Consider the following 12361-nt stretch of genomic DNA (forward strand, 5'->3'; position numbering starts at 1 on the left):
CCTCTCTGGACACACCCTGTCTAGAATGTGCTTCTTCACCCAGAAGTATCCAGTCCCTCAGTATCCCATAAGAAACTAAGCGACGAGGAGCAGGCTGCTGCCACCACAGTCTACCTGGCTCTCAGCCTCCTCCATCTGTTCTGGAGGGATCCGGAAAGGCATCTGGATGTCACGTGCTGACAAGATGCATCCCACGGACACAGGCACCTTGGCCAGGAATATTATTAATCCATTGATATCAGCAAGAAGTTGCCTTAACTGAACTGATAAAAGCAATACAACCCAAGCACCTGGCAATTTTGCTGTATAATGATCCAATTCTTCATGAGCAGATGAAGCTTCCTTTGCTATTAAATTATCAGAAATAAGATCTCCTGTTACAGCAGAGCACACTGGGGTGAATCTTGCCCCTCGTTCATCAGAAATGAATGTCGTAGCTCACACACGACACCAAGCAGTCCATGCAACTTGCGGGCGAGTCTAGCGTGTTTACACGTTAGTTTCTTCCACCGTTGAGAACATGAGCTCGTCTACTTGAAGGAGGGTAAAGAATGGTGTTCTCCACATGTATCAGGAATGATCCAGTCAAGAGGCATCTTACCTTGAACTGCTTGCCACACGTGGAGCACAGGAAGTCTTTGCGGTCTGAGTGTCGCAACATATGGAGTCGCAGCTTGTCAGGACGGCAGAAAGCCTTGTCACATTCTGTACACTGGTAAATCTTTTCTGAATGGAAACTGCGTACGTGTTTCTTGACCTAGAATTGCAGATCAGAGAAAAATGGAATTTATTCAAAAAGAGAAGAGTGTGTGGTAAAACAGTTTAGGAAACTCTTAGTAAAAAGGAAAAAATAAAAAGAGAGGAAAAAGGTTCTAAGAGTTCTCTAATCTGCTTTGGCTTAAAAAGTATTTTATCAGAACAGTTGATATCTTGGCAATAGTTTCTGTAAAGCCGTAACGTCTTTGTGATCCATCTGGATGGACAATTTGATTTCCTCAAGACTGATTCTTGAAGGCATCAGCTGTTGCACAGTTGAGCACTTAATGGGCAGCAAAAGTCCATGATGTACCAGTTTTACCGAATCATCCTTGAGTTAACACGTTTGTCTGAGGTTCGTTATCTTTACTTCATTTATAAAAATCTAAACGCAAGGACTAATTTCTTTCCATCAGAGAGAATGAGCTTGCAATTACAATTGGCAAAAAAACCCAAACAAACAAAAACTTAGACAGAAAAGCACTTGCATGCCATTCCTGAATGGCAATTACTTCTGCATACTTTGGGACCATCCTTGACCTCTTCAAGCATCTAGTGTGATTTTTTTTCCCCAATAAAGTAACTAATGAGGGTTGACATTTCAAATCCAAGCACTACTCAAGAAATGGGTCTCTAATTAATTCTTTACCATCTTCTAATACTGATCATACACGGAACAGCTTGGTATCTTTATCTGTTCCACATAAAAGTATTTAGGTAGGCAGCAATCTACGGTGACTAGACTTCATTATTCACATAGCACCAAATGAAAAAATCATCTTTAAATTCCAAAATAGAGCTGAATAGCTGGAAAAAAGCCGTGGGACCTTCTTCTGACTGGCTCGGTTTCACAGAAAAGTTTATGGGGAATTAAGTTGCAGTACAGCATTTCTGAATCATCAACATTTTTCCTTGTTCAATGTTTACAGAAGATAAAGGTTTTTTGCCGGGATGCAATCGTATTAGTAAATCACTTTCCCCCATCCTTTCCCCTTTAGCCTACTGGATAGTCTATCGGTTCCTATTACTTGACATAAACTGAAATGTAGAAATCCAATTGAAGTGAGGCAGCTCAGCAAGACACATCAAGCTCTTTGTCCATACGAAGGATAATGAATATGTACGTGGTACGTCTCAGGTTTTTCTTACTGAACATCGAAATAGCATCCTTAAATTCTACTAACGATCTTCTCCAATGGCTCTGCACACTGCACAAAGTAGTTGCATTACTCACTACTCCAGTGCAACCCCTCCTAAGCAGCGTGCAGAGAAGAGGAGGAATAGAGCACCCAGCTGAAGCCCGGGGGGAGGTCAGGAAGCAGAGTACCCTGATCTGTTCTGGCATTTCTGCAAGGTGGTCAAATGAGTTACCCTAACAAAAACGGTCAAGGGATTAAAACATATTTGTATCATGTAAAACCAAAATTTTTTTTGGTTCAGAGTTTTAACGACAAAGGACAAGGCGTATGCAAGTACAAGCTGCATACAGCAAAAGACAATTCCTTTTTGTGCCACGGATCTGTACTGACCAAAAGTAGTCGGGACCTCTGCCTTAGGCATTTTCCGGGGATAAGGGACCGCCCCTCCCAAAGTACAGTGCCTTCTAATGCCAGATTGAAGTACCACATCTGATGATTTAGTGGAAAGAGCACTTCAGTGGCATAAAACAACACCTGGCAATGCTTGGTCACTCTTCCTTTTTAATTTCTGACTATCATGGACCCCTTAATCTTGTGAGAATGAACTGACATGCAGCGTTACACAAGAACAATACTGAAAAATTCATAAACAGTGCTTGCAAGACACACGGAAGGCAGCGCCTCAAAGCAGTACGACATCTCACCTGGATAAAATCTGGGAAGCGTTTTTTGCAGGTAGGGCAGGTGAAATAGCCATCATTGACATGGATGGCCACGTGATCTTTCAGCAGATCCAAGCGGTCAAAGGACTCCGGGCAGAAAATGCAGGAGTATGTTTTCTGGTCCATATGGAACTTCATGTGGCTCTCGAGAGCACCGCTGTTGATGAAGCCCTTGTTGCAGATGTCGCAAGTCAAAGGGCAGTTCCCTTCCCGTCCATGAAACCGCAAATGCTGATCCAGTTTGTCCTTTTCCCGGAAGGCCTTCCCACACTGGAGGCATTTGAACGGGCGAAAGGATTTCCGTATGAACAGGTGCTGAAGAGCCGCATTCTGAAAGAAACATCGAAGAGACCATTAGCTTTTATTATTATGTATAGATTCCACATCCAAATATTTTCAAGATTAAATATATCAGATTATCAGTGAACCTAAACTTCAAAAAATGCTTTTGCATTACAGGTACTGTCTGCATTTTACAGAAGGGGAGGCTGTGACAGGCAGAAGTTAAGGGATATACCTGCAGTTACACACCGAGTTAGGAGAACGCAATGCAGGCGTTTCCTCTCCAGTCCCTCGTTTCTGCTGGTTGAGCTAACTTTTGTCTTTAGCATGGCATTTTTCTGTAAAATAAAACTAAAGTCCTCTCTGAAGTACAGCCCTGGGCCTGGGAAAAGCTGCAATTCCAGCTGATTTTGGGGGATTGGGTCAAAAGTTCAGCCACCATACAAAGGAAGGGCAAGCTAATGCCCTGTTTTTCACGCAGGAGCAGGGCTTATGAAATTCCACAGTCTTTTACAAAATCAGCTTCTGCACCAACTATCACCACAGAAATGTGCAGCAGTGGTTTAGCATTGCCTGGAAAACTTCTGGTGGAACACACATTCAACCTTTTTGTTATTATCAAAAAGAAGAATAGAGTTTCAAAACATTACAGCAGGGGCAGAATGGCAGGTTTACAAGCAACAGGTAAGAACTTGTGAGCAATTCGCCTCTCTTTGCCATTGCGCATATATCATGTGCGAGAGCCCGAAAATTAAGAAGAAAGATGAGACAAACACACTGGTGCTAAATCAAGAAGAATTCTGATAGATTCTGTTGTCTGCTCAAAGGGTAGTTGATTATACACAGTCAAACTTGAAATTGCTTTTCTTGGTATTGCAAGAAACTAAGAATAGTGTGAATTAAGCATAATGCAGGTTGTGCGAATATTCGTTTAAAATTTAATACAGTAGGCTGCTCTTCTCTTGCTTTTCTCCACTCCTACTGTGCACAAATTCTCTTCTCAGTCCCTGCTGTGTTTTGGTGTGCGCTTTCCTTCAGTCTACCGTTTCTGTAACATTTCACGATGCTTATCTCTTCCCTTCCTCCCCTTCTCCCTCAGATAAACGTTATAGAGCCATCCCAGCCCGGAAACCAGCGCTGTCTGCTGGAGGAACAGATGCTGCTGGACATGTTGCCTGTAGAAATAAGCAAGCGTGCCCTGCGCCTGCATTTCAGCATTGGATGAGAACTTTTATGTTGGATAGTTGCAAAGCTGGAAGTGAGTCATACCTCTGCATGCCTGAAATGCCACAGCACACTGTCACCCACACTGTACTGAAAGTACGCTGCAATACTGCCATTTCCCTGCAACAAGTCTAAGGAGTATTTACTCTTCTCCAGAATAAGATCTATACATCGGCATTTATTGATGTCTTCTCTTCTCAGATGTTACACACAGACTCTACGTCACGATAGTTAGAGAAATAGCACTAGAACATTGCTGGCACCTATGCTTACACACGTTCAATATTACATACTTCTCCATGGAATACATTCAAGACTTCTGCAAACAGATTTCCCTGGTTTCCTCTCTCCTTTTCTTGTGGGAATGTCTGGGCTGACATTTGCTGTGTCCCTTGAGTGTGTGCCAACAGCTCACACTGAGAAAGTTAGGAGCTTTTCCGCTCGAATGAGGGAACAACTTGGGAATACTGTGAAATGCTGTGCTAGAGATTAAATTAGTGAACCCGAACGATCCTTTTCACCATCTGAACTGCAGAGGGAAACCTATACTTTCATTCCAGAGAAAGGAGCACGAGAGCAACTGGTTTGCTACAAAAAAAAAAAGCTACCAGTTTCATACAGGAGCCCCAAATAAGCCCTCCCATGAATTGTTGTCATCTCCATTCTCCATTTTACAAGTGGAGAAGTGGAGACAATACGAAATACAGGGATCTGCTTTAAATTACACCATGAGTTGGTAAGGTAGACATCTGCTGTGTAAAAATTAACGTGTTGCTTGGAGTCAGAAGTATATAATTTTCCCCTTAACTACAGGGATATGCTAATAAACCAAACAGTTGAAGAGATGCACTTCACGTTCTTAACTCCACTATTCCTGTACCTCGTTATTTGTAACCCCCAACAGTCTGACTGATAAGAGAGCAGGCCAGACCTCTATACCATGTAAATCAACATAGTCCCCTTGCTATCGCAAAGGCCACAGAAGGGTGAAGCCTTTTACTGCTCTTTGGTTAGATAAACTATCAACTACAAAAACAGAAAAAGAGAACTAAGTGTTGTCTCATTAACTGATAACATTGATCCAGTGCAAACAATTGCGTAAACAAATCCTCCAAAACTTTAAGATGGATATTATAGTATTTCACCCAAGCAGTTTTCTCCTATAATATTCACCTTAAATACGCAATTAATTAGTATGCAAAGAAGTAGAAGAATGCAAATTGTTATTCAGATAACACTTAGCTCTGGACGTCGGTTGCTCAAAGAAGAACAAATGTGACAATTTACGATGCGGGGTCACTCAGGAGACGCTAAACAGAAGTTGGACAAAACAACACGGAAGGCGATGTTGTTACGTACCATTTGATTAGATACAGCAAAAACCCAACGAAACAAAAAACCAAATCAAACCTACCTGCAGCTCCAGCTGAGCAGGCAGCATTGAGAGAGAGAAAAATACTTGTGTTATGCAATGGATTTTAAAACAGAAGCCTTGACTTCTGCAATAGTCACGCTTCTGCGGGTCAGTACGAGGGCCAGCTCTTCCAGCTAGAGTTTACTCTACTTAGGCAAAACTCCTTTGAGGTTTTTGCCTCAGGAAACACTAAGCAGATCTTCAAGGTTTAGCCTGTAGTTAATAACTGCCCAAGGGGAGTTAAAGGGCAAAGATAAAAACCACAGATAATCTTGAAGGTGTTTTGTGACCTTTCATGTTTTCTCAGAGTTGATTAATAATGATGTAAGGCGTACTGCAGAGCCACAGTGAGAATAAAATGCTTTTAGCAGAAGGGAATAATTAGGGCGGGATGACAACAGGGCAAGGATTAGAAGAGTGAAAAAGTTTAGGAGTAGGGACTTTTTGTAACCTCATCTTACTGTTTGTACTCTTCATTATACAACCGGTTGCATTTCTTTCAGCACCAAGGAAGTGACTGCGCTTTCCAAACCGTATCCCTATCCCTGCCAGTTGCTTCCTCCGAGTAAAGCAGTCACCTACACAAAGGACATTTTAGCATCAGGTCTGTATGTTAAAAAAAAAAAAGCAATTTGGAAATGCAGATGTTTCTGGGATCAGCCCATAGACACTCTGGACACTGACCAGAACCGAATTAAAAACAAATACTCATTTTGGTTGTGGACCACACTTTCCTCTAATTTGTTAGAAGAGTATCTTGAAGGGTGGGTGTATCTCTTTTCAATACTAAGGACATGACTGCCATATTTAAGGTCTGATCTCCAAGGAAACTCCACAGGCTCTAAAAGAGAGGCTGAAAAAGGAACTGATTCTATCAGGACTTGAACCCTGGGGCACCAGAGATCAGTGCTTCCAGCTAGAATGAAAGCACTCTCAGAGCATCGCTGCCTTAAACCTTAGAAAAGTTGAAGCAATTCACAAAGAATTATTGTTTCTGAAAATTAAATCTTACAGGAGTAATAAGGAAGAACTAGAGCTACACAGTTCTCCAGATCATAATCAGGAGTCAAGACTTTCTACCTGTTCTTTGGAAGTGAATGATGTACTACGCATCTTAAAACCAAATGTTTGCTTGCTTATAATGTTAAGTGCATGTTATTATAAGAAGGTGCTGTGAACAGTTGAATTTAATGAGTGCTCACAGGGTGCTAGAGCTTGCTGTGATTTTTCAGTGCTTATAAAAATAATGCTTGCTAGTTTACTCTTATCTCAAGTTCTCGTTGCTCACAGTCTGACACAACAAGGAAAGGTCCTATGCAGCCATCCATCTGCCATTCTGCCAGTGCCCCTGTCTTGAAAGATCTCCAGGACTCTGCTGAACACCAGCTGCCAGATGTAGGGGAAGGTAGGGAGATTTGGCAGTACAAACGTGTCACCAAGGACTAAACCACCACTGCACCCCTCTTAGTTGTCATCCATTTGTGATGAATTTCCAGGGAACCAAAACTGAGTCACAAGCCAAAGAAGTAACTTCAGAATTTCTGTCCCTTTCTTCCCACGTTTACTGTTTAAGACGACCTTACGTTCACATCTGAGATTCAAAAGTTCGGGGAAACAGGCAACGCTTTCTCTTCCCATCACACCCGGGCCTCGACTTTCTACTGAGGAAGCTACGGCATATTGTAAGCAGTAAATACCCATGCTCTCTACTGTCAAAACTCAGCATCTGCCTTTGTACTCTGTTATCCACCCTTCAATACAGTCAGTAGAAATCCCCCAAGCTTTTAACATACGAAAATGAAATTTTCATTCAGACAAAAAAATGTCATTCAGAGAGGGCAAGCATTTTATATGGTTAAAAATTCTGCAGTCTTAATGTGCCTGAGCCAAATTCTTCCTTCAAGATGTGCTGCTGCATTTATGGGGTAACACCACGACTGGTCTCGCGTATATATTGCTATAAACTGAGAGCAAAATTTGGCTCAACATCTTCCTGTACGGAACAGTTACTCAACTCTTTTCTAATCCTTTCTCATCCCCTAAAAATGAAGTCTTACCCCAATTGCAGCTGTTCCTTTCTGTAATCAAAATTTTACACATGGAAGAACAAGAAAAAGATTTTAGGCTAAATAAACCAATCTCACAGTTACATGGCTTGAAGGATTATTTGCCTGAATCATTTCCCTCCCACACACAGCAGAGAAAAATCAGCTCACCCAGTTGACACAAAGCTCAGGCTCAAAGTGTCTGCTGTCGGTACACAAAGCTCTTAGCACAGGTTTTAATCTTAAAGACAGGCAGGTTCTTCTACCCCAAAAAAGGACTTTATCACTAAATAGCATGATCATCAAGTAAGTGGATCTAAACTGAGGTCGTGGTTCCTCTTTGGCAACTATTTGCAAGACAAGAGTTCCGAGAGACACAGATGGTGCTGTGAACAAGTCATTACTCTGTGCCACAGTACCATGATTCAGCCGGCTGTTTGAAGCACTCCTGCTTGCCAGCTTGGAGGGACTGTGTTTCTATGAAAGAATTACCGTGCTGGAATTGAATCGGCTCCAATCGGTGACCAGTTCTCACTAGCATCTCACGAGATACTAGTTCTTTACATGAGATTTGTCTTCCTCTCAGTGCACAGAAAATTGCTAGGAATAAGATGCTTTATTCCTATTTGGACGTGGATTCGCCAGTGAGAGAAAGAGACCAGCTGGTCCTGGCAGGCAGGTCCGGCATTCTCTGGGTTACAGCAAATGGAGAGGGTGAGAGAAGACGTGATCCGCCGTCCTCTTTGCTTACCCTGATGCGCTTTGCTCGCCTCATGTCATCTGCTGTCATGGTGCTCTGCGTAGGCACCGTGCTCTCATCATGCTGCGGCTGGATTTGTAGCGGGTGGTTTTCTGACTGCTGCTCCAGTGCCGACTGCGTCTCTGATGGCACTGGAGTCTGCTCCTGCTGCTCCAGCCCATTCAGTGTGGCTTGTCCGGCCTCATCAAACTGCCCCTTGCTGGAAAAATGCAGCAAGTCCTGAAATCGCAAATCATACAACCAGTGATTATTCCCCCCACCCACTGAAAAACGCTTTGATAATACTCAGCAGACATGATTTCTACATATTTAATCACAAGCTATAAACAAAATGTGTCTACACTAACGCTTTCCTACTGTGTTCCATTGATGCTCTCAGCAGATCACCTCCACCTACAGCAACAAGATCCAGGGCGCTAGGGAAGAAGTGCTGCAGGTGGGCGACTCTCTTGGCCATGATATTGTCTGATCGGACACAGACAATCAAAACAACCCAGCTGTGAATAGCCAAGCAAGTTCTTCTGCACTTGTGACCCTGTTACTGCTTTAACCAAAGATGACGTAGGCTGACCTGTGAGAAATTAAGACCAAAGCGACTCGCACACACCAGGGAGAGCAGAGAATTTCCATCTCGTTGAAATTGTTGTCACTTTGAAACATTATCATGTATTGTTATGCAGTGTCTTCTCCTTTCCAACAAACTAGCTGGAGTGCTGAACCGGAGAGTGACAAACGAGATCATTACACTGTGCATTGTGTGTTTTGCTATCCGGTTTCCAAGCTCTGCGTACTCTCATCTACCCAGCTGCATACATCACTTATATTTATCACACAAAGCTGTTTTCCTTCTTTTTTGCATCAGAGAAAAGGGAGAGCGTCGGGAGCAGGAAGAACATAGCAGAAGTCTACATTCTTTCCGTATAAATTCCAGTAACTCCTCTGGGATGGAATCCTCTCGTATTACAAGACAAAACCAGAGATCCTTCCTTGACACCACTTAACCCAACTAAGGAAACTTAAAAGCACAAGCTAGGAAACAGAGCGCCAAAAGTACATCAGCTCAAGGCTGGTTCTGTCAAAGCGCAAAAGCAGGTGTGGGAGAAGAAAAACAGGGAAGTGCCAGAAGGAGTGCAGCTGTTACAAACCGTGAATGCTTACCAGATAGAGACACTTAGTAGAGCAATACACCAGCCAAGTGTCCAGTCCTGGTCTACGTGGCAAGCTTCCACACTTGCTGACGCTAAACTGGGCTCGCAGCATCCCGAGTCTCAGGTTTTCAGGGAGACGAACTTGTGCCTAGTCATTAGCGAGGCAGGCAGACCTCCAAACGCTCGGGACATAACCATGGCCCTGCTCAACTGTATAGACACACATGAGCTAGCTCTGGGCCACGCTCCAAGCTGGCAGGACGCGTGCCACCTCCAGTCCAGAGGCCATTCAGACACATTAGCACGGGACTGCGCCCAGTAAGCCCTGTCTCTCCGGAGTTAAGAGTTTGGGAACAGCAGTATGCTTACTTGTCTAAAGGGAGCTGGCTTCTGTCTTGTCAGCTTGCAAAGAGGGTGTTCTCGCAACTGTCTGCACTTAATGCAACGTTTAGGGCCATTCTGCATGCTCAGAAAATGAGTGGCAGGCATTCACGGGCAACGTACACATTCCTCCCTCTGAGTCAGCACCGAACCGTGACCCAGTGAGATGCCAGAGAAAAATTACCACTCCAGATACCAGCTTTCAGCTAAGTCATAAAACAGAGCCACTGATCCCTTCTGACACCTTTCATAAAAGGACTTGGAGGTAACCTAAGCGTGGTCAGCAGCAGAGAGGATTTGGCATTTTACTTAGATAAATGCATCACATTAGGTCCCTACAGAATATAACCAACAGCCACAAGCAAGAGAACATTTTGCAATAAGAAAGCCTACAGGAGGCCCTTTTGTTAATATTAAAACATCATAAAGAATCATAGCTCAAATTGATTTAATTCTACCAGCAACAGTTATAAGAGCAGGCTCTGACCTCACGTTCCAGAAAGGACAAATACGAACCTAAATCCCCATTACAGTTTTACTGTCTAAATTACTTTTGCGATGCTGCTAAACTGCCGCAATAACCTATCTCACTGCTAAGTGCTTTGGGATGAAAGTTGCGGTAGAAATGCAAGTGATTTTACAGTTTTTATAGAAGGAAAGTAGCGTGCTTCCCTGGCAGAGAATCACAGCTAGGAAACCAAGAATTACTTGGGTATAAATCCAAAGCACACCCTCAATTTGGACTGAGGGCCCAAATTCTTTTAGTCAAGAGTTTACATCCCACGTGATTTTTTTTTTCCCTCCTCCCCATCCCCAAAAATATACCTGCGTCCCTTCTTCACACTTTTCCCCATTTTCACTGGTTGCTTCCATACGCATGAATTTGGGAGGGCGCCCTGGGCGTCTGCCTGGTCCAAACCTCCTCTTTCCTCGCCCACGACCTCGGCCTCTGGCTCTGCAGAATACATAGTGCTCCAGGTTAGAGACAAATAAAGATGGATTTGGAATCTCCACCGATTTCATGCATTCTTTCTCAGCATCACTATTGACCCATTCAACTCAGTAACAATGGCCTGCAGTAAATAATAAAACCTGAAGAAATTCTGGCAGCAAAAGAATAGGGTACTGGCTAGTATCTATTTATTTTGTGCCCTATGAGAAATCAAAGTCCAGAACGCATTAAAATTTATGTCGCTAATCGTGGGACTGAGAGGACTACTGGCTTTTAGCAAGTCCTCTGACATGGCAACCCCAGCGTACGGTGTGCTGGAAAGCATTTTCGGCTAGAAGGAACAAGTGCACAAGGAAACCAATTCAAAACCTGAAGCCATAACATCCCTCCCCAAAAAGGCACTTCGCCACTGATGTCAGGCAGTAAACCGAAGAGAACAATTTTCTGCGTTAAAAAAAAAGAAAGAAAACAAAATGCAGCCACTTGCTGAGTTTCAGGAAGAAGAAGGCACCAACGTCTTCTGCTCTCTGATGGATGTTTGTAGATTAAGCTTTTAATAGGTCAGGATAAACTATCTTGCCAGCCCAATAAGGAGCCAAAGCACTAGAAGTCTTGTTCTCCAAGCTCTGTATCTGCATACATCTGAGAAGCATCAGTATTTCAATATTGTGGTACTGAAATACTGCAATTTTTTTAAGTCATTGGCAAAAAACCAAAAGCAAACCAAAAAAGTCTCACCAGTTTCAACGGGGTATTTATTTCCCTCAAGCTACTTCTTTCGCAAAGTCTCTTACACCAATCAGCTTTCTGGTGCCATATTCTTACCTTCTGGCGCTGAGCCGTTCTCTCACGGGGACCCAAATTGGTCAGCAAGATCTGTAGGGCAAAAACCCTCCTTTCTGCAAGTTTGGAAGCACCATAGTGATACACAGACAAAGCTAAAGCTTTCAGTACCTGCTGAAGAAGTCTAGCTTCTCATCATGGGAATTGAGGTGCTGCTGGAGTTGCTCCGAGCTCATGAAACGACGATTGCACTCGTAACACGGCCAGTTCTTCTCTTGCTCTCTGAGAACTACGTTCAATTGGAAATGTCAATAACAGCACTTCAGTCACCACCAATTAAACGCCTCATTTTTTCCTCCCCAAGCCTTTCTGTCCTGTGGGCCGTATTTCTCCCCTGAAGGTTAGACAGACTGCAGAATACCCACACTGCTCCATTTAGCTTTGCTTTTATCCCCTCTGCACTGTGGCATGACTACAGCGCATCGCAGAAAGACAAAAAGGTCGCTGGGGACAATTCACGTGGACTATATACACTGCTTGAAATTCAGGGAGATTTTGAAATATACCCTTGTATGGAAGAGCACCTACGGGATTGTCTCTCTGGCATAAATTAGGGGAGGTCAAGAGAAATTTCTTTATCTAAAGCAATAGCACATCGGTTTATGACGCAGACTCAACATTAGACATCAAGTACAGAAACATACCTCTTTCCAGCAGCAACCTAATGCTTCCCAGAAACTGAGGCAGAATGTTAA

General features: G+C 43.3%; 1 protein-coding gene across 9 annotated transcripts in view; it reads right to left on the reverse strand.

Moving 5' to 3' along the window:
- The window catches only part of PRDM10 (PR/SET domain 10), a 46574-nt gene that overhangs the window by 12225 nt on the left and 21988 nt on the right, over nt 1-12361 (reverse strand). For all 9 annotated transcript variants that reach the window (XM_075173044.1, XM_075173045.1, XM_075173047.1 and 6 more), the window contains 5 exons: nt 11778-11895; nt 10697-10826; nt 8334-8561; nt 2600-2947; nt 602-757 (listed from right to left, as the gene is read on the reverse strand). In XM_075173044.1, coding sequence (XP_075029145.1) covers nt 602-757; nt 2600-2947; nt 8334-8561; nt 10697-10826; nt 11778-11895 — 980 coding nt within the window. The remainder of the gene's footprint in view (nt 1-601; nt 758-2599; nt 2948-8333; nt 8562-10696; nt 10827-11777; nt 11896-12361) is intronic.

The sequence above is a fragment of the Calonectris borealis genome, chromosome 24 (genome assembly GCF_964195595.1).
Source record: "Calonectris borealis chromosome 24, bCalBor7.hap1.2, whole genome shotgun sequence".
In the NCBI taxonomy this organism is placed as follows: domain Eukaryota; kingdom Metazoa; phylum Chordata; class Aves; order Procellariiformes; family Procellariidae; genus Calonectris; species Calonectris borealis.